This window comes from Lissotriton vulgaris, chromosome 5 (assembly GCF_964263255.1).
Source record: "Lissotriton vulgaris chromosome 5, aLisVul1.2, whole genome shotgun sequence".
NCBI classification, from domain to species: Eukaryota; Metazoa; Chordata; class Amphibia; order Caudata; family Salamandridae; genus Lissotriton; species Lissotriton vulgaris.
Window position 1 is genome coordinate 1,367,661,129 of NC_141693.1, and position 19,531 is coordinate 1,367,680,659.

Genomic DNA, 19,531 nt, shown 5'->3' on the forward strand with positions numbered 1-19,531 from the left:
TGCATTTTTCAAAGTGCAATGTGAAGCACATACATGCCCTTAGGGCATGTATGTGCGCCACAAGTGCACCCATGCTTATTTCAGGGGTTCACGAGGGTTTCCTTTTGACACCACTGCACCCTTGAAATTATTCTCAATTTGCGATTCTCTAATTGCGAATCGCAAAAGGAGAATAACTTCCCATTCATTCTAATAGGCCTCCTGGCCCATAGAAATCAATGGGAAAGTATTCCTCAATTGCGATTCGCAATCTGCTAATCGCAATTAAGGAATATTGAGAAATCACAAAAAAATTGCGATTTTTTACATACATCCCTATTTGCAATTCTCAAATAGCGATTTAAAAAAAATCGCTATTTGAGAATCGCAAATCAGGATGTTGATACATATGGCCCCTACCTATCTATCAAACCTATAATACTTATCTACAATGCCTACCTACCATACTTACCCTAACCAAAACGAATCTATCATATCTTAAATACCTACCTCCCTACTATACCAAACCTATCCACTGTAGCAAGCCTAATATATATATAACCTATAGCACACACCAAACCTACATACCATACTTATGTACCATATCCGCTTACCTGCCATATCAACCTACTATACAGGCTGTCCACTATCCTTAGTGGACTTGCTCCTTCCACAGTGCAGCGCCATCTAGTAGCTGCTGCTACTGCCCCATCTGCTGCGGCTGGCGCCATTGACTCAGATGCCAGGAATTCGATCCCTCCTCCACCCGCAGGCTCCTGCCTGCGCCTAATCCCTGGTGGTCCAGTGGTAGAGCGTCACTGCTCTGCTGCTTGACTGCCCTCCTGTCCCTCTCTTTGCAGTTTCTGCCCCTCTCTCTTTTTTCTTTTTCTTTTCGGCCTCTGCCTTTGGCTTTGCTTCTTCTCTTGCTTTCTCTTGCTGTCTCTCCTTTTTCTGGTTTATCCCATTTTTCCTGCCCTTTCCCTTGTTGCTGCTGTGATACCCCATGGCCTCGTCACCCTCTGGTGTCCTTTCCTGCTCCAGTGTTTCCTGCCGCCTAGTTGTCCAGCTCCCTCCGTCACTTCTTAGTGGCATGCACGCCCAGCGTGTGCGCTGCTTTCATGCCAAATGCGTGCCAAAGGCAAATCCGTCTGCCCCGTCTGCGCATAGACCATACCCCGTGCCAGGGACCCTGCTTCTCGGACATTCCACCGCTGCGACGCCAGCACACTCCTCGCCCTCAACCCTGGACGCCATGCCGCCTGCCATCTAGCATCACTGAAGACTCTTGGTCCCTTTGCCTGCCAGAATTGCAACCGCACCTTCAGCCATGCCATCATGTCAGCTCCCCTCGCTGCCCAGCCGACCAACAGAGCACCCGTCCGATGAACTACATCCTCCTCAACGTGCGGTCCTTTCACAAACACCCACAGAAATCTGGCACCTCCTTGACACCACCTCTCCTGACATCGCTTTTTTGACAAAAACCTGGCCCAATCCCAGCTCCGGACCGGACATCGCCATCACCGTCTCTTACAGCTACAAGATCACCCGCAAGGTCCGCCTGACCACCCCGACCCCCCACAAGCTTTGACACCCTAGACCCGGCTGCCACATCCGCCAGCATCGCACACAACCAAGCCAACCCCCAAAAGATCATGCTCTGCTGGACCCCACTTACTACAGAGGAAACGTTCAAGACGTTCCACTCAGGAGCCCCGATGGACCCATGCCCGTACCACATCTTCCACTAAGCAACTACTGGCACCCCCCCCAGCCCCCAGCTTTGCCGCACCATCAACTGCTCCATCGAAACCACCACTTTCCCTGACAACTGGAAACATGCTGAGATCACCCCCCTGCTGAATAAGCCATCCTAAGACCCAACAGGCCTCAAGAACTTTTGACCGATCTCCCTCCTCCCCTTCCCAGTCAAGGTCATAGAGAAGGCCATCAAAGCCCAGCTCTCTGAGTTTATCGAAGCAAACCATGTCCTGGACACCTCCCAATCCAGCTTCCGAAGCAACCACAGCACAGAGACTGCACTCCTAGTCGCCACAGATGACATCCACTCCCTCCTCGACTGAGGCAAGACCCCAGCCCTCATCCTTTCTTGACCTCTCGGCCGCTTTTGACACCTTTTCCCACATCATCCTAACCACAAGACTCCACGACACCAGCATCCACGACAAGGGTCTGGATTAGATCCACTCCTTCCTCAACGGCCGGACCCAGCGAGTCAGATCACCACCGTCTCTCTCAGAACCCACGGGGATCAGCTGTGGAGTACCCCAGGGTTCCTCCCTGATTCCCACCCTTTTCAACATGGCCCCCCTCACAGCCATTGTCAGAAGCCACTGACTCAGCATTGTCTCCTACGCTGATGACACCCAGCTAATACTTCCTCTCACCAATGAACCCACAACTGCCAGAACCAACTTCCACTGTGGAATGGAGGCCATCGCAACATGGTTGAAAGACAGCTGCCTCAAGCTCAACTCGGACAAGACTGAAGTACTCGTCCTGAGACCCACCCCTTCAGCCTGGGAAGACTCCTGGAGCCAGCTGCTCTGGGATCTCCACCCACCCCAATGGACCAGGCTCGCAACCTTGGCACCATACTAGACTCCTCTCTCACAATGAACCGCCAAATCAATACAGTTTCCTCAGCCCGCTTCCACACTCTCCGCCTGTTCCGAAAGACTTTCAGATGGATCCCCACAGAATTCAGAAGGACGGTTACCCATGCACTCGTCACCAGCAGACTAAACTACGGCAACATACTCTACCCTGGAGTCACCTAGCTACTGGAACTACCACACACACCTAACTGTCTGTGATATTTACCATTCATACCTACCATACCTAATCTACTTTACCTACTATAACTATCACCGACCGTAACTAACCTACCATACCAAATGTATCATACCTAACCTACCATACCTAACATATACCACCATGACATAACTACCTACCATATGTAACCCACAATAGCTTTTCTTACTACCACATGTGCCTACGTAGCTACCATACCGGCCATATCAACCTGTCAGTCCTACCATACTCAACCTCCATTATATAACCACACCTCACTTACCATAACTTCCATAGCTAACTGCCATACCTAGCATTCGTATTGCAGGTAACATAACATACCTAATCAATAAAACCTACCTGCCATACCTAACAAATGTATGTACCCTGCCTACTTGCTTTTCATACCTACTGACCTGCCATACCCTTCACAACATGCCAAAAATAAATACCATGCAAACCTATAGATCTACCATACCTACCATGCCTACCCACCATACCTATGTATCATATTTAACTACCATTGCTTCCATATCTACCTAATCTATAAATACCTAAACTACCTCCCATAACTAACCTAATAACATACTTATAGTACTTGTTGAAGTTACATACTATACCTATTTACCTCTCTTACCTAGTTAGCTACAATATGCCTACCTACCATACCTAAAATGCCAGTCCTACCTAACTTAACAACTGTGAATATGTATCTACCATACCGCTCATTTCTTACAAACCATACATAACATTCTGTACCTAACCTACCATAACAGAAGAGGTGAAAATGGACAACTTTTGGACCATGTTAAGAAAAGTGTCATCAGTTACAATAATTGCAGGACGACCATTAAAAATGGAAGCTGTTCAGGCAATATATATATATATATATATATATATATATATATATATATATATATATATATATATATATATATATATATATATATATATATATATATATTTTGCCTGAACAGCTTCCATTTTTAATGTATATATATATATATATATATATATATATATATATATATATATATATATATATATATACCTACTATGCCACTCATGACATACTGGTTAACAACAGACCATCAGAAAACACTGAAACCTCATTTATATGCTGAATTGCCCTCCCTCTCAGCAAGCACTTATTCACTGATTTAACTCCCATCCACATTGCAGAGGAGGGTAAGAAAGATCTGGCATGCTTTGGTGGCATTGTGGAACTGTTGTCAGTTATGTAAACTCTAATAGAATAGAGATGTAAAGGCGTCTATTTTATATAATCAGATCAGTTTAGATCTTGAGGTGGGGGTAACCTTAGAAGGCTTCAACTGTTCTTGAATTCCATTGCTACAAATACTTTAGTATTTTATTCAGCAGAATTTCTGGGTATAATGTTTTAGTTCTTAACGTTGCCCTTTATAGTCACTTGATTTTCACCAATGACACATTTTAATTTCATTGGATATTCTGCACGTTTTGTAATTATGGACGCTGGCGCATGTTAGACTCATACTTTTCCAAAAACATACATACATCTGCCCAATGTTCTTGCTCGTTGGTGTTCACCTTCCTAGCAAGGTATGTGTGTCTGTTTAGTAGAGTCTTACCAACAACAATATCATGCGTGGGGTGATTGGAGATGATGTCTTTAATCTGCTCTGTAGCTTGCTGGCGAGAAGGCAGTATCTGGCTGGCGTTGCAGTTTGTGTTGTCCAAGTAAAGAACGTCAATTGTCTTTCTATTATTTAATGGCGGTTCCTTGAGCATCTGAGGGCTATAACGGAAGTCACCTGTGGGGGAGAAATCGAATGGTTGTTAAAGGACTGCGCATTTTATACAGCTTGTGTGCCAGAACATCGAAGTCAAATAAATCGATCTATAAGCATATCAACTTCAGAATATTGACAACTGCCATATTGTCATGGGAAGTGTACATAGGTCAGTGTGGATTTATTATTCTTACCTCCACATCAAGATATGTAGATGTGGCGTTAGCATATCCGAGTACTGTGTGGATGTTAGAGAAGTATTTAAAAAGAAAGTTGTTGTAGGAAAGGGCCGTTTTTGGATGGTCACACCCCTCACACCTTTTGCTCTGGATGCTGTGGTTTTAGAACTGAAAGTGCACTGGGGCCAGCTGAATAGGTCTCAGTGTCAGTGCTCTTTCTCTCAAACGGTAATGCGAATTTGTGCACCCAATTGGCAAGATACTTTAACCCACCTTGTAAGTCCCTAGTATATTGTACGAGTGGTACCCAGGGCAAGGGTGTTAAAGAGGTCACTAGAGCTGCTGCACTATTTGTGCCACCCTGAATGACTTGAGTAAAAGTAAAGTCTGCACGGCTGCTACCGCAGCCTGCACAAGCAGCTTCTCTGCTTGAGTTCGACTTTTCACACTCCATGTGTGACAGTCACCTCACTGCCTTAAGGAATATAAGTCATCCCTAAGGTAGGTCTCCTAAAGTCCAGGAGGCAGGGTGCATTATCTTAATGGTGAAGGCGTATATGTACAGAAATATATGCTTCTGCAGTAATCTTGCCATTCAAGTTTACTGTAAGTGAACGGTGGTGCATAGGTTAAAGTGTACCGGCTACCGGACAAAACCAAGATAGCTAGCTCCACGATGGCACCACCAAATTAGGTTGTGTATGGTATCAAACACTGTGCTTTTTCACCCTTAATACAATTCTCGTGGTGCAGGTGAATTGGCATGCACCCAGGTGGCATCCTTAGCGGTTGCCCACTGCGTCCCCTTGTGCCTTGGCAGGCTTTCCGAGATGTTTGCCATCAAAGACAGAAGTTTGGCCTCCAATTGGTGATTGCTATCACTTCCTGAGGTCGTGAGACAAAAAGCCTGGGCAGGAAGACGGTCACACCTCTGCCCTCCTAGGATGGCTAGTCAATGACCCATCAGGGCGGTAATCCCCAAAGGCTTCACTGCCTCTGATATGTAAGTGACTTGTCTCCCAGTGGAGACAAAGGCCTGACCTTTCCCCCAGGCCCTCATGGTCACTGACAGGTGGGAAATTAGTTATTCAGGAGGCGTATACTCCCCAAAGGTTAGCTACAACTCTAGGGTGGGCCATTGTGTCTGTACAGTCGAGGATGCCGACTGTCATCTTAAAAACTGCTAAAAAAAATTGGGTTTCGGGTAATCTGGTGACATACACCCACCAGATGTTGTAACCTCATGGGGCATACTAGCTGCATGACTAGTAGCTTATTGGCTACTAGCCCTTACACACCTAAACACCCCTAAATTCAGGATTTAAGTGGCACTCCTGACACCAGAATTCCAGATCTTCTCTGAAGTAGAAGAGGGCGAACGAAGAGAAGCTTTTTCAGCACAAGGCAGAACTCCACAAAGAAGAGGCACAAAGTACTGCCTCTGTGGCAGTCCTCCTGCACCTGCCGGATTATGATTTGTCCAGGACCAGAGACTGGTTTCAAAAGGAAGGTGAATACCTCTGCAAAGCAAACACAAGGAGGTGATGGACGGAGGGCTGAAACCTTTTAGACACTCAAACCCAAGTCACAGATCTGGGTTGAATCCATCATCATTCTTTAGCTCACTTCGCCACCTCAGTTCAGACCCAACCATATGCAAATCAGTCTTGACCCTGTGCCTCATGGGAACAGTCCATCCCAAACTGCCAAGCCAGGTCTTCCTGAACCGGAAACAAGCATCCTGGGACCGGTTTCGGTGTAACAACCATCATCAGCCAGGCTAATTTGAATCCAGCGGCAAAGTGAGCAAGGGACCACGTCTGGGCATACCCTGCCAACTTAAGGCGAACAAAGCAAACAGAAGGAGATGATGGGCGGAGCACTGAAACTTTTCAGACACTCACCCCCAGTCACAGATCTGGGTTAAATCCATCATCATTCTTTAGCTCACTTCGCCACCTCAGTTCAGACCCAGACATATGCAAATCAGTCTAGATCCTGTGCCTCATGGGAGCAGTCCAGCCTGAACTGCCAAGCCAGGTCTTCCCTGAAACAGAAACAAGCATCCTGACACCGGTTTCTGGGTAACACCCTTCATCAGCCAGGCTAGCTTGAATCCAGTGGCAAGGAGAACAAGGGACCCACGTCTGTGGGTGTGTATCAATTACAACGCAACTTTTACGTCGTAATGCTGTTACAACGCAGCTATTACAACGCAGGATCCATTACATTGGATGCCATTACAACGCATGGCATTACATAGCAGATGGTATTACAACGCATACCATTACATCGTAAGTATTGGTAAGTATATAATTTTTTTTAATTTTATTTAATATTATATAATTGATTTAATTATTATTAATTATAAATAAAAATAAATAAAAATATTTATTTATGTTTTTAAATTTTATAAATTAAATTTATTAATTTAAGTAATTTTTTTAAATAAGTATGAGTATAGGAGTATATGTTTTGGGGTACTGAGGTATATGTTTTGGGGTGTTTGGGTATTTTTAGGTTTTAGGGCAGGGTTTGGGTTTTGGGGTACAGGGGTGTTTTTAGGTTTTAGGGCAGGGTTTGGGTTTTGGGGTACAGGGGTGTTTTTAGGTTTTAGGGCAAGGTTTGGGTTTTGGGGTACAGGGGTGTTTTTAGGTTTTAGGGCAGGGTTTGGGTTTTGGGGTACAGGGGTGTTTTTAGGTTTTAGGGCAGGGTTTGGGTTTTGGGGTACAGGGGTGTTTTTAGGTTTTAGGGCAGGGTTTGGGTTTTGGGGTACAGGGGTGTTTTTAGGTTTTAGGGCAGGGTTTGGGTTTTGGGGTACAGGGGTGTTTTTAGGTTTTAGGGCAGGGTTTGGGTTTTGGGGTACAGGGGTGTTTTTAGGTTTTAGGGCAGGGTTTGGGTATTGGGGTACAGGGGTGTTTTTAGGTTTTAGGGCAGGGTTTGGGTTTTGGGGTACAGGGGTGTTTTTAGGTTTTAGGGCAGGGTTTGGGTTTTGGGGTACAGGGGTGTTTTTAGGTTTTAGGGCAGGGTTTGGGTTTTGGGGTACAGGGGTGTTTTTAGGTTTTAGGGCAAGGTTTGGGTTTTGGGGTACAGGGGTGTTTTTAGGTTTTAGGGCAGGGTTTGGGTTTTGGGGTACAGGGGTGTTTTTAGGTTTTAGGGCAGGGTTTTGGTTTTGGGGTACAGGGGTGTTTTTAGGTTTTAGGGCAGGGTTTGGGTTTTGGGGTACAGGGGTGTTTTTAGGTTTTAGGGCAGGGTTTGGGTTTTGGGGTACAGGGGTGTTTTTAGGTTTTAGGGCAGGGTTTGGGTTTTGGGGTACAGGGGTGTTTTTAGGTTTTAGGGCAGGGTTTGTGTTTTGGGGTACAGGGGTGTTTTTAGGGTTCAGGGGTAGGTTTGTGTTTTGGGTTAATTAAATTATATTTACCATTTTTAAATTAATTAAAATATATTTAATAAATTAAATTAATTTTATTACATTAATTACATTTTTAAATTAAATTATTTAAATTAAATAAATTATTTCAATTAATTTAATTTAATTTCAATTATAAAAATATGTACATTAAGTTAATTTTATTTTTTTAATTAAATTAAATTATTTCCTTTTTTTATTAAAATTACATTTATTAAATAGATATTATTTTATTAAATTAAATTAATGGCTATTTTAAAATGTATTTTAATTAAATTAATTAAATTAAATTAATTAAATTAACTTAATAACATTTTTTTTAAAAAGGTATACTTACCTATACTTACGATGTAATGCCATGCGTTGTAATACCATCTGCTATGTAATGCCATGCGTTGTAATGGCATCCGATGTAATGGATCCTGCGTTGTAAAAATTTCGTTGTAACGGAATGCGACGTAAAAATCTGCGTTGTACTGACACCAATCCACGTCTGGGCATACCCTGCCAACTTTGGTTGAACAAAGCAAACACAAGGAGATGATGGACAGAGCGCTAAAACTTTTCAGACACTCACCCCCAGTCACAGATCTGGGTTGAATCCATCATCATTCTTTAGCTGAGTTTGCCACCTCAAATCAGACCCAGCCATATGCAAATCAGTCTTGACCCTGTGTCTCATGGGGACAGTCCAGCCCGAACTGCCAAGCCAGGTCTTCCCTGAACCGGAAACAAGCAACCTGGGACCGGTTTCTGGGTAACACCCTTCATCAGCCAGGCTGGCTTGAACCCAATGGCAAAGTGAGCAAGGGACACACGTCTGGGTATACCCTGCCAACTTAGGGCGAACAAAGCAAACACAAGAAGTTGATGGACGGAGCGCTGAAACTTTTCAGACACTCAACCCAGTCACAGATCTGGGCTGAATCCATCATCATTCTTTAGCTCACTTCGCCACCTCAGTTCAGACCCATCCATATGCAAATCAGTCTTGACCCTGTGTCTCATGGGAATAGTCCAGCCCGAACTGCCAAGCCAGGTCTTCCCTGAACCGGAAACAAGCATCCTGGGACCTGTTTCCGAATAACACCCTTCATCAGCCAGGCTAGCTTGAATCCAGTGGCAAAGTGAACAAGGGATACACGTCAGGGCATACCCTGCCAACTTAGGGCGAACATAGCAAACACAAAGAGATGATGGACGGAGCGCTGAAACTTTTCAGACACTCACCCCAGTCACAGATCTGGGTTGAATCCATCATCATTGTTTAGCTCACTTCGCCACCTCAGTTCAGACCCAGCCATATGCAAATCAGTCTTGTCCCTGTGCCTCATGGGAACAGTCCAATCCGAACTGCCAAGCCAGGTCTTCCCTGAACCGGAAAAAAGCATCCTGGGACCGGTTTATGTGTAACACCCTTCCTCAGCCAAGCTAGCTTGAATCCAGTGGCAAAGTGAGCAAGCGACTACGTCTGGGCATACCCTGCCAACTTAAGGCGAACAAAGCAAACAGAAGGAGATGATGGACGGAGCGCTGAAACTTTTCAGACACTCACCCCAGTCACAGATCTGGGTTAAATCCATCATCATTCTTTAGCTCACTTCACCACCTCAGTTCAGACCCAGCCATATGAAAATCAGTCTTGATCCTGTGCTTCATGGGAACAGTCCAGCCCGAACTCCCAAAGTCTTCCCTGAACCGGAAACAAGCATCCTGGGACCGGTTTCTGTGTAACACCCTCCTTCAGCCAGGCTAGCTTGAATCTAGTGGCAGAGTGAGGAAGGGACCCATGTCTGGGCATATCCTGCCAACTTAGGGTGAACAAAGCTAACACAAGGAGATGATGGACAGAGCGCTGAAACTTTTTAGACACTCATGCCCAGTCACAGATCTGGGTTGAATCCATCATCATTCTTTAGCTCACTTCGCCACCTCAGTTCAGACCCAGCCATATGCAAATCAGTCTTGACCCTATGCCTCATGGGAGCAGTCCAGCCCAAACTGCCAAGCCAGGTCTTTCCTGAAACGGAAACAAACATCCTGGCACCGGTTTCTGGGTAACACCTTTCATCAGCCAGGCTAGCTTGAATCCAGTGGCAAAGGGAACAAGAGCCCCACATCTGGGCATACCCTGCCAACTTTGTGTTAACAAAGCAAACACAAGGAGATGATGGACGGAGGGCTGAAACCTTTCAGACACTCAAACCCAAGTCACAGATCTGGGTTGAATCCATCATCATTCTTTAGCTCACTTCGCCACCTCAGTTCAGACCCAGCCATATGCAAATCAGTCTTGACACTGTGCCTCATGGGAACAGTCCAGCCAGAACTGCCAAGCCAGGTCTTCCCTGAACCAGAAACAAGCATCCTGGGACCGGGTTCTGGGTAACACCCTTCATCAGCCAGACTAGCTTGAACCCAGTGGCAAAGTCAGCAAGGGACCCACGTCTGGGTATACCCTGCCAACTTAAAGCAAACAAAGCAAACACAAGGAGATGATGGACAGAGCGCTGAAACCTTTTAGACACTCACACCCAGTCACAGGTCTGGGTTGAATCTATCATCATTCTTTAGCTCACTTCGCCACCTCAGTTCATTCCCAGCCATATGCAAATCAGTCTTGACCCTCAGCCTCATGGGAACAGTCCAGCCCAAACTGCCAAACCAGGTCTTCCCTGAACCAGAGACAAGCATCCTGGGACCGGTTTCTGGGTAACACCCTTCATCAGCCAGGCTAGCTTGAATCCTATGGCACAGTGAGCAAGGGACCCAAATCTGGGCATACCTTGCCAACTTAGGGCGAACAAAGCAAACACAAGAAGATGATAGACGGAGCTCTGAACCTTTTCGGACACTCACCCCCAGTTACAGATCTAGGTTGAATCCATCATCATTCTTTAGCTCACTTTGCCACCTCAGTTCAGACCCAGCCATATGAAAATCAGTCTTGACCCTGTGCCTCATGGGAACAGTCCAGCCCAAACTTCCAAGCCAGGTCTTCCCAGAGCTGGAAACAAGCATCTTTGGACCAGTTTCTGGGTTACACCCTTCATCAGCCAGGCTAGCTTGAATTTAGTGGCAAAGTGGGTAAGGGACCCACGTCTGGGCATACCCTGCCAACTTAGGCGAACAAAGCAAACACAAGGAGATGATGGACGGAGCGCTGAAACTTTTCAGACACTCACCCGCAGTCATAGATCTGGGTTGAATCCATCATCATTCTTTAGCTCACTTCGCCACCTCAGTTCACACCCAGCCATATGCAAATCAGTCTTGACCCTGTGCCTCATGGGAACAGACCAGCCTGAGCTGCCAAGCCAGGTCTTCCCTGAACCGGAAACAAGCCTCCTGGGACCGGTTTCTGCGTAACACCCTTCATCAGCCAGGCTAGCTTGGATCCAGTGGCAAAGTGAGCAAGGGACCCATGTATGGGCATAACCTACAAACATAGGGCGAACAAAGCAAACACAAGGAGATAATGGACGGAGCGCTGAAACTTTTCAGACACTACCCCCAGTCACAGATCTGGGTTGAATCCATCATCATTCTTTAGCTCACTTCGCCACTTCAGGTCAGACCCAGCCATATGCAATCCCTCTGCAAGCCAAAGACTTCATTAGGACTCCCTTGGGAGAGAGGTACTAGTCCCGTGCGGTCAGCAGGCACAAACCACACTACTTCCACGTTTCGAAGAAGGACTGACCACTGGGCTTTGTTGTGTACCAGTCCGAAAGTAACCAGCCATGTGCCTTCTGGGAAGCGTACTCCTAATCCACCCCAAGTCTCAGCTCTCTACAGTATTCCCAGGACCTCTGGAAGAAAATTGAACCATCTGTGACCTTTAACTGGACTAAGACTTGGTGGTCAAACTGACTACTAATTATTTCACTTGATGCCCCACGTGGAGGTAACCTCTTGCATCCTCCCGCCATTCACTTCTGTGGCACAGTTGTCGAGCTCTTGCATCACAAAGAAGGCTTTGTTGGCACGCCTGGTAAAGTCAGCACCTGCAGTCCAGTTCAGAACCACAGATAGTCAGGTACACCTCTGCACTTGTTCTGCCTGGTAATTCCTGGTCCAGGCGCCCCTCTAAGCTTCACCTCCAAGGGGCTCCTATGAACTCATCCTGCACACATCATTTTGTCACGTGTTGTTTTTGACAGCTCCCCCTCAGCACTTTTGTACTCAGACTCCCTGGGCAAGGTGAAATTGTTCAGGCTGTTACAGCTTTGTCGGTGGACCCTCAAGACCTCAACTCCAAGTAGGTTCCGTTAACCTCATGCCGTAAGTGACCGAGTGTCACCTAAGATTTTCTCCATTGACTGCAATGGTAAAGTTTGACAGCTCTGAAAAGTAGTGATTTCTTGAACTATTTAAAATTGATAACTCTGGGTATCCGCCTTGTATTATTTTGTGCATATATTTATCTAAAAATAACCTCTATTTTTATAAATTGGTCTCAGATTTCTTTTGAGTTGTGTCAATTACTCATTATCACTGTTAGTACTATAAAATGCTTTACACAGGATCCTTTAAGTAAGCCTATCTGCTCTATGCCAATCTACCAGGACTGAGATAAGGATTACAAGTGTGAATCTGAGGTCCACTCTTGGGTCTCATGTCAATATTACATGGTTAGGCCTCCCAGTCATACCACATAATATTTCCACCTTGCTACAGTTGTTTTTTGCTAATAACAATTTCTACTTATTTTATCAATAAGCTTCATCAAAAGCAGGAAAGGTGCCACTGAATGTAGGAATCTGTACTCCTACAGTACAATCACAATGGACATGCAATGACAGACTTTTGGATATGCTCTTACGAGAAGAGATCTATAAAATGGACACGAGCTACGTAGATGTGGAGATAAGTCTTCCTTTGACTATATGATGGTAGAAGATATTCTGGAGCCGATATAGTTGCAAGTCAATATTAAAAACTCAATATTGTGATAGCACACCTTTATACATTATTGTAATGTATAGGAAATTGGGTTTTTGGATGAGGTGGGTGAAAACCCTTCTCACGCAACTACCACAACCCTTGTTAGGGTGAACCACAAAAGTCACTAACTTAACCAATGCTTAACCCTCTGGTAGCTTGGCACAAAAGAAGTCAGGCTTAACTTAGAGTCAATGGGCCCGATTCACAGAATGAACTTAAGACTCAATCCTAAACTTACTACTATTTTGGTATTCACAGAATGCACTTACTACTTTTGGCATTCACAGAATGAACTTACTACTTTTGGTATTCACAGAAGTTAGGATTTTGTCTTAAGTCTGTCTTAAGTCAGTCTTAAGTCTGTCTTAAGACAAACTTAGGACAAAATCCTAACTTCTGTGAATACCAAAAGTAGTAAGTTCATTCTGTGAATGCCAAAAGTAGTACCTGCATTCTGTGAATACCAAAATAGTAGTAAGTTTAGGATTGAGTCTTAAGTTTGTAATAAAAGAAGAAAAGACTTCCAGGAAGCAAATTGAATTGAACAAGTAAGGAGAGCCTTTATTTGTGAAGCTTGCAGGTTAAGCGTAAGTTCTTGAATGCCAGTCAACTGCTCGGCAACTCTACATCTGCAGCGCATCTCCGTTTGAACATCAACACACAACACGCGACTCTCACACGCGACACAGACTTGCATGCATACATCAACATTCAAGAAACAACATACCAGCCCGCGGCACCAACTTACATATACACCACACGCACACATACACGCGACAATTCACATTCAAATCATAACTCGATATTTGTTGTTATGAATGACGCGCATGAACACACGCGCGTCATCACTAACAACAACCACACACTACACACCTCCCTCCCTTTTTTTTTTTTTTTAAGACAGAACAAAATCATTGAATTTTGAAGGAATTCTCCGACATCTTGAACTCCTCAATAATTCTTGTGAATCACCTTCAGTGGTAGCAGTAGATAATTCACTGTCAGTAGTAGCGGTAGAAAACTCAGATGACTTTGAGTCATTAACATCAACATCCAGATATTCATTGAATGAATCATCTTCATCCAAAACCGTATTTGATGAAACATTTCCGTGAAATTCCTTTCTACTATTATATCTTGAGACTCTGCTGAAATGCCATACACTACCATCAGTTACTCTCACAGCGTTCCTGAACACTTCAACAACTTTAACAGGATCAGACCACTTTGCTAACCCTTTATGTACATAACTGCCTTTCTTCAACCTCACTAAATCACCAACATGTACAGGTACACAACTCCTTGTTCTCTCCCTTGATAATTCTTCTTTCATCTTCTCCTTATAAACGTTAACTTTCCTGCGAATCTCCTCAAAATCCACCTCAGCAAAATCAATACGGTTACTATCCTTATTCTTTAACCACCAAGGAACTAAATTAGTGCTAGGTTTACGCCCTCTTAACATTTCAAAAGGAGACAGCAAGGTAATAGCATTGGGGTTAGTTCTATAAGATAGTAACATGGACTGTAAAGCCTTGTTCCAGCACAATCCACCTTTGACAGCTAGTTGGATAGCTTCCTTGATAACTCTATTGAATCTTTCTATTTGACCATTGGCCTCAGGATGGAATACTGCTATCCTTCTGTGGAAAATGCCACATCTACTAAAATACTTTTCCATTTGTTTACTAACAAATTGTGGACCATTATCCGTCACAACTTCCTGGGGAATACCCTCCCTGCAGAAAATTTCATCCATAAACTGTATTATAGCATCACTAGTCACTTCTTTGACTGTTTTTATCTCTGGCCATTTTGAAAAGTAATCTATAAGTACTATGCCAAACGAATGTTATTGTGGTAAAACACTGAATGGACCAATTATGTCAATCCCAATCTTATTCCATGGTGATGTTGGTAAACTGACAGGTTGTGGTATACTGGGCAAAGCTTTGGCCGTTTTGTCACTGTTAGTACACAAATCACACAATTTCACTTGTTGTTCAACAAAATAATCTATACCCGGCCACCAGAAATTATTCTTCAACCGTCTTCTAGTAACCGATATCCCAAAATGCCCAACATGAGCTAAATCCAAAAACTTTTTCCTGAGACCGAAAGGTGGAATAAATTTATCATTCCTCAACAGTATCCCATTTTCTATGGTTAATTCATCCTTAATCATATGATAACTCATTAAACCACCTGTAAAGTTTTTCCCTTCAGGCCAACCATTCAACACATATTCCTTCACCTTTGTGAGTTCTAAATCTTTGTTCATTTCTTCATTCCATGTTTCCTCCTCAACTATTGAACTTTCACCAAACACTAAATTAACGTCATTATAAACACATGCTACTTCACATTCATCTTTATCAATCACATCAGTATCTCTGCATGGTAATGGAAGCCTTGACATACAATCTGCATGAACATTCGATTTTCCAGGAATATATTCTAAAGAATATTGGAAATTTTGCAACCTTGATGATAATCTGGCTAACCTTGAAGAAAGAGTGCGTCCTCCACCCGGTGACAATATATGTACTAAAGGCTTGTGATCAGTTTTTATAGTGAATTTCGTTCCCCATAAGAAAGGTCTGAAATGTTCAGCACCCCAAACACATGCCAGGAGTTCTCTTTCAATCACCGAATAATGACGTTCAGTCTCTCTCAATGTTCTTGAGGCATATGAAACAATCCATTCTTTACCCCACTCCTCTTGAATCAGCACAGCACCCAAACCACAATTACTTGCATCTACTGTCACTATACATTTCTTGCCAATTACAAATGGTTTAAGACAAGGTGCTTTGGTAATCATTGACTTCACAGCATTGAAAGTTCCTGTCATAGTTTCTGTCCACTCAAATTTTGCATTTTTCTTTAAAAGCATCCTGAAAGGTTCAATTACGCTCGCATAGTTCTGGATAAATTTTGAATAGAATTCAACAAGACCTAAAAATGCAACTAACTGTTCCTTGTTCTGAGGAATAGGGGCTTTGCTGATGTTTTCCAAATGTGAGTTTTTAGGTCTGATGCCATTAGCACTAATACAATGTCCAAGATATTCTACTTCATCTCTCCTAAATTTACATTTGGATGCACGTAATGTTAGCCCCTTCTTGGCCAAGGCGTTTAATACTTTAAATAGATGGTTGTCATGTTCAATTATGTCTTTCCCAAAAACTAAAATGTCATCTTGGAATGCGATCGCCCCAGTTAAACCTTCCAGTGTCTCTTTCATTAGCCTTTGAAAAACTGCAGCTGCACTTGCTAATCCAAAAGGCATCCTGCAAAATCTATATAATCCTTCAGGAGTTATAAAGGCAGTTAAGTCCTTTGAGTCTTCATGTAAGACAACTTGATGATACGCACTTGCTAGATCTAAGCATGAAAAAATGTTTGCATTGTTAAGCGTAGATACCATTTCGTGTAGATTGGGCAAAGGATGTGAGTCTACACAAATTGCATTGTTTAAACTGCGCAAATCTATACATACACGAAGATCTCCCCCAGATTTGATCGAAATTACGATGGGAGAAACCCATGGAGACGATTCAATGGGTTCTATGATGTTCTTTTTGCACATGTCATCAAGAATTTCTTTCAACTTTCCTCTGTAAGAGAGAGGTACATTCCTCACTTTATGGCGGACAGGTATAGCATTTGCATGTACTTTTATTCGATGTTCAAACCCCTTATATTTGCCTAGAACATCACAAAATAAATTGGGAAATGCTTCTTTAATTTTTGAGATCAAATCTCCTCCAGTTTCACCATGTACAGATTCATTTGATCCAGAGTCAATTGCATAAACAGGTGGATCAGCACTGGGATCAAGTTTCATACCTAGTTGATCAGCATGTGGCCAACTCAATAATGAATCACCAGATTCTGTTATATACACCTTCCCATGTGCAGAGTAGTTTTTAAATTTCAGTTCAGCAACAAAATATCCAATGAGTTGCAATTTATGTCCTGTATATCCACTTGGTGTGACATCCGGTGGTAATAGTTTGATATCGGACCAGTTAGATTTGAACAAGATATTAGGTAAGACTGTGTACCATGAGCAAGAGTCAACAAATACTTTGGTAGAGACTCCATTAATGGTGATTAAACACGAAGGAAATTTCTTTACTTTTTGTTCTTTAGTTATACACATTATGGTATTCACATCAAATTCACAATCACTTGAATTCTCTTGTTCCTGTTCTTGCACTAAACTGACTTTCCTTGGTGCTGATCTGCAAACTTTTGAAAAATGCCCCTTTTTTTCACATCTTGAACACACTTTGTCTAAAGCTGGGCACAATCTTGAATTTCCCAAATGAAGATTACTTCCACATCTGAAACAGTACATATTATAAGTTCTTGTATCTGGTTTCTGCCACATATTCACTCTCTGATCAGATCTTTGCCATGTATTCATTCTCTGATCAGGTTTCTGCCATCTATTCCTGTATTCATTTTTATACTGGTTATCATTCCTTGTATTGGTATATTTCCCATATTTCCCTGAATCTTTAAATCTCTCACTTTCCTTGTTTACAATTGAAACATCAGATTTACTACTATTCTGTGAACGTATCTCATCTACAAATTTTTCTGAGTGCTCTATTGATTTCGCAATTTCAATTGCTGCAAAGTCATGTCTGAAGTTGTCCATAGCCTTTGTTGTATTTTCTTGTTGTTTGTACACATGAGGATCTGGTCTCTTAGAACTTGGTCATAGTTAATATGTTCAAGATCACAAGTTACTGCCAATGCTCTCAATGCAGATACATAGTTGTCTATAGATTCATCTGCTTGTTGTTTTCTTGAGTAAAATTTAAATCTTTCCATAACCATATTGATTTTTTTTCCATACCTAATGGCTAATTGTCTGGTAGCAATTTGGTATACATTTAAATTAGAGGTGTCACTTAATGGAGGAAGACTTTTGAATTCTTTGAGAGCTATTCCACCAAGACAATGCTTCAATAAAGCTAGTTTCCTTTCTGCTTCACATTCACCTTCCTCTAAAACTTCAACATACGCTAAAAACATAGGTTCCCAAATGTCCCATTCAATAGGAGGATCACCTTTGCTAGCTAAAAATAAGGGAGGAGGTTGAATTCCAGTCATGGTTATTTAAACAAGGGATTTAAAAGTTAAAAGAATAATTATTTATAATAACTTGTAACTCACAACAGTGTGTGCGAGTCACAGATGTCACTTACTGTCAATATCACCTTGTAAATGCCTCTCTCCTTGTAAATTCCAGTCGTTACTGATCCACGATGAGCTGAATAATAAAGTATTCGTTTTTTCCCTTTTTTTTTAGAAGGTGCCCAGGAAATAACCAATGAAACGAGCTTTTAGTAATCCATATATTGTGATCCAATCAGAAGCGCTGAAAACCATCCAATAAGAAAATGCTGGTGCGAAATCTCCCAGAAGTTGCAGCCAATGAAACGATTTAATGTAAAAAAATGAAAATCCTTGAAAAATATATTCGTTGCACGCGTAAATACGTGTTCCCGTTCGTCGCCAGTGTAATAAAAGAAGAAAAGACTTCCAGGAAGCAAATTGAATTGAACAAGTAAGGAGAGCCTTTATTTGTGAAGCTTGCAGGTTAAGCGTAAGTTCTTGAATGCCAGTCAACTGCTCGGCAACTCTACATCTGCAGCGCATCTCCGTTTGAACATCAACACACAACACGCGACTCTCACACGCGACACAGACTCGCATGCATACATCAACATTCAAGAAACAACATACCAGCCCGCGGCACCAACTTACATATACACCACACGCACACATACACGCGACAATTCACATTCAAATCATAACTCGATATTTGTTGTTATGAATGACGCGCATGAACACACGCGCGTCATCACTAACAACAACCACACACTACAAAGTTCATTCTGTGAATCGGGCCCACTGTGTTAAAGATTTACACAGCACACAAACTGTAACAAAGTGAAAACACAACACAAGAAAAATCCCCCCTAATTTAGAAAATACAGTAAAGTTTAATAAATGAAATGATGCCAGAATGACTAAAATCCAATCAATAAAATCGGAGAAGTTGAAATTCGAAGTTTTATATAAATATAGCGCCTTAAAGCACAAAGCCCCAGTCTCGGTTATCTGGTCATGTTAGATCAGGAGAAAGACACAAGTTCAGGCCATCGTGATGGAGCAAGGGCCAGATATAGGTACAGATTTACTCCTGCTGAAACAGTTACCCCCTCAAAGTCCGGCGTCAAGAGTTCAGTTCACGGTGGAGGATGCTGCAAGGAGCTGGGGGAGTCTTGTGGAAAGTCCTTGCTATTGAGTGAACGGCAAGCTTGGAGTTGCAGATGGTTATCGCTATACCTTGAAAATCTAGTCGGGTGTCACAGAAGGTCATTGCTGAAGCTTCGTATTGGTGG

The 19,531-nt window shown here is 42.9% G+C and overlaps 1 protein-coding gene across 2 annotated transcripts in view; it reads right to left on the reverse strand.

Annotated features, from left to right (window-relative positions):
- Positions 1–19,531, reverse strand: part of LOC147712610 (5' exonuclease Apollo-like) — a 124,023-nt gene that overhangs the window by 86,005 nt on the left and 18,487 nt on the right. For both annotated transcript variants that reach the window (XM_086920360.1, XM_086920359.1), the window contains exon 4: positions 4,407–4,589. In XM_086920360.1, the coding sequence (XP_086776486.1) occupies positions 4,407–4,589 (183 nt within the window). The remainder of the gene's footprint in view (positions 1–4,406; positions 4,590–19,531) is intronic.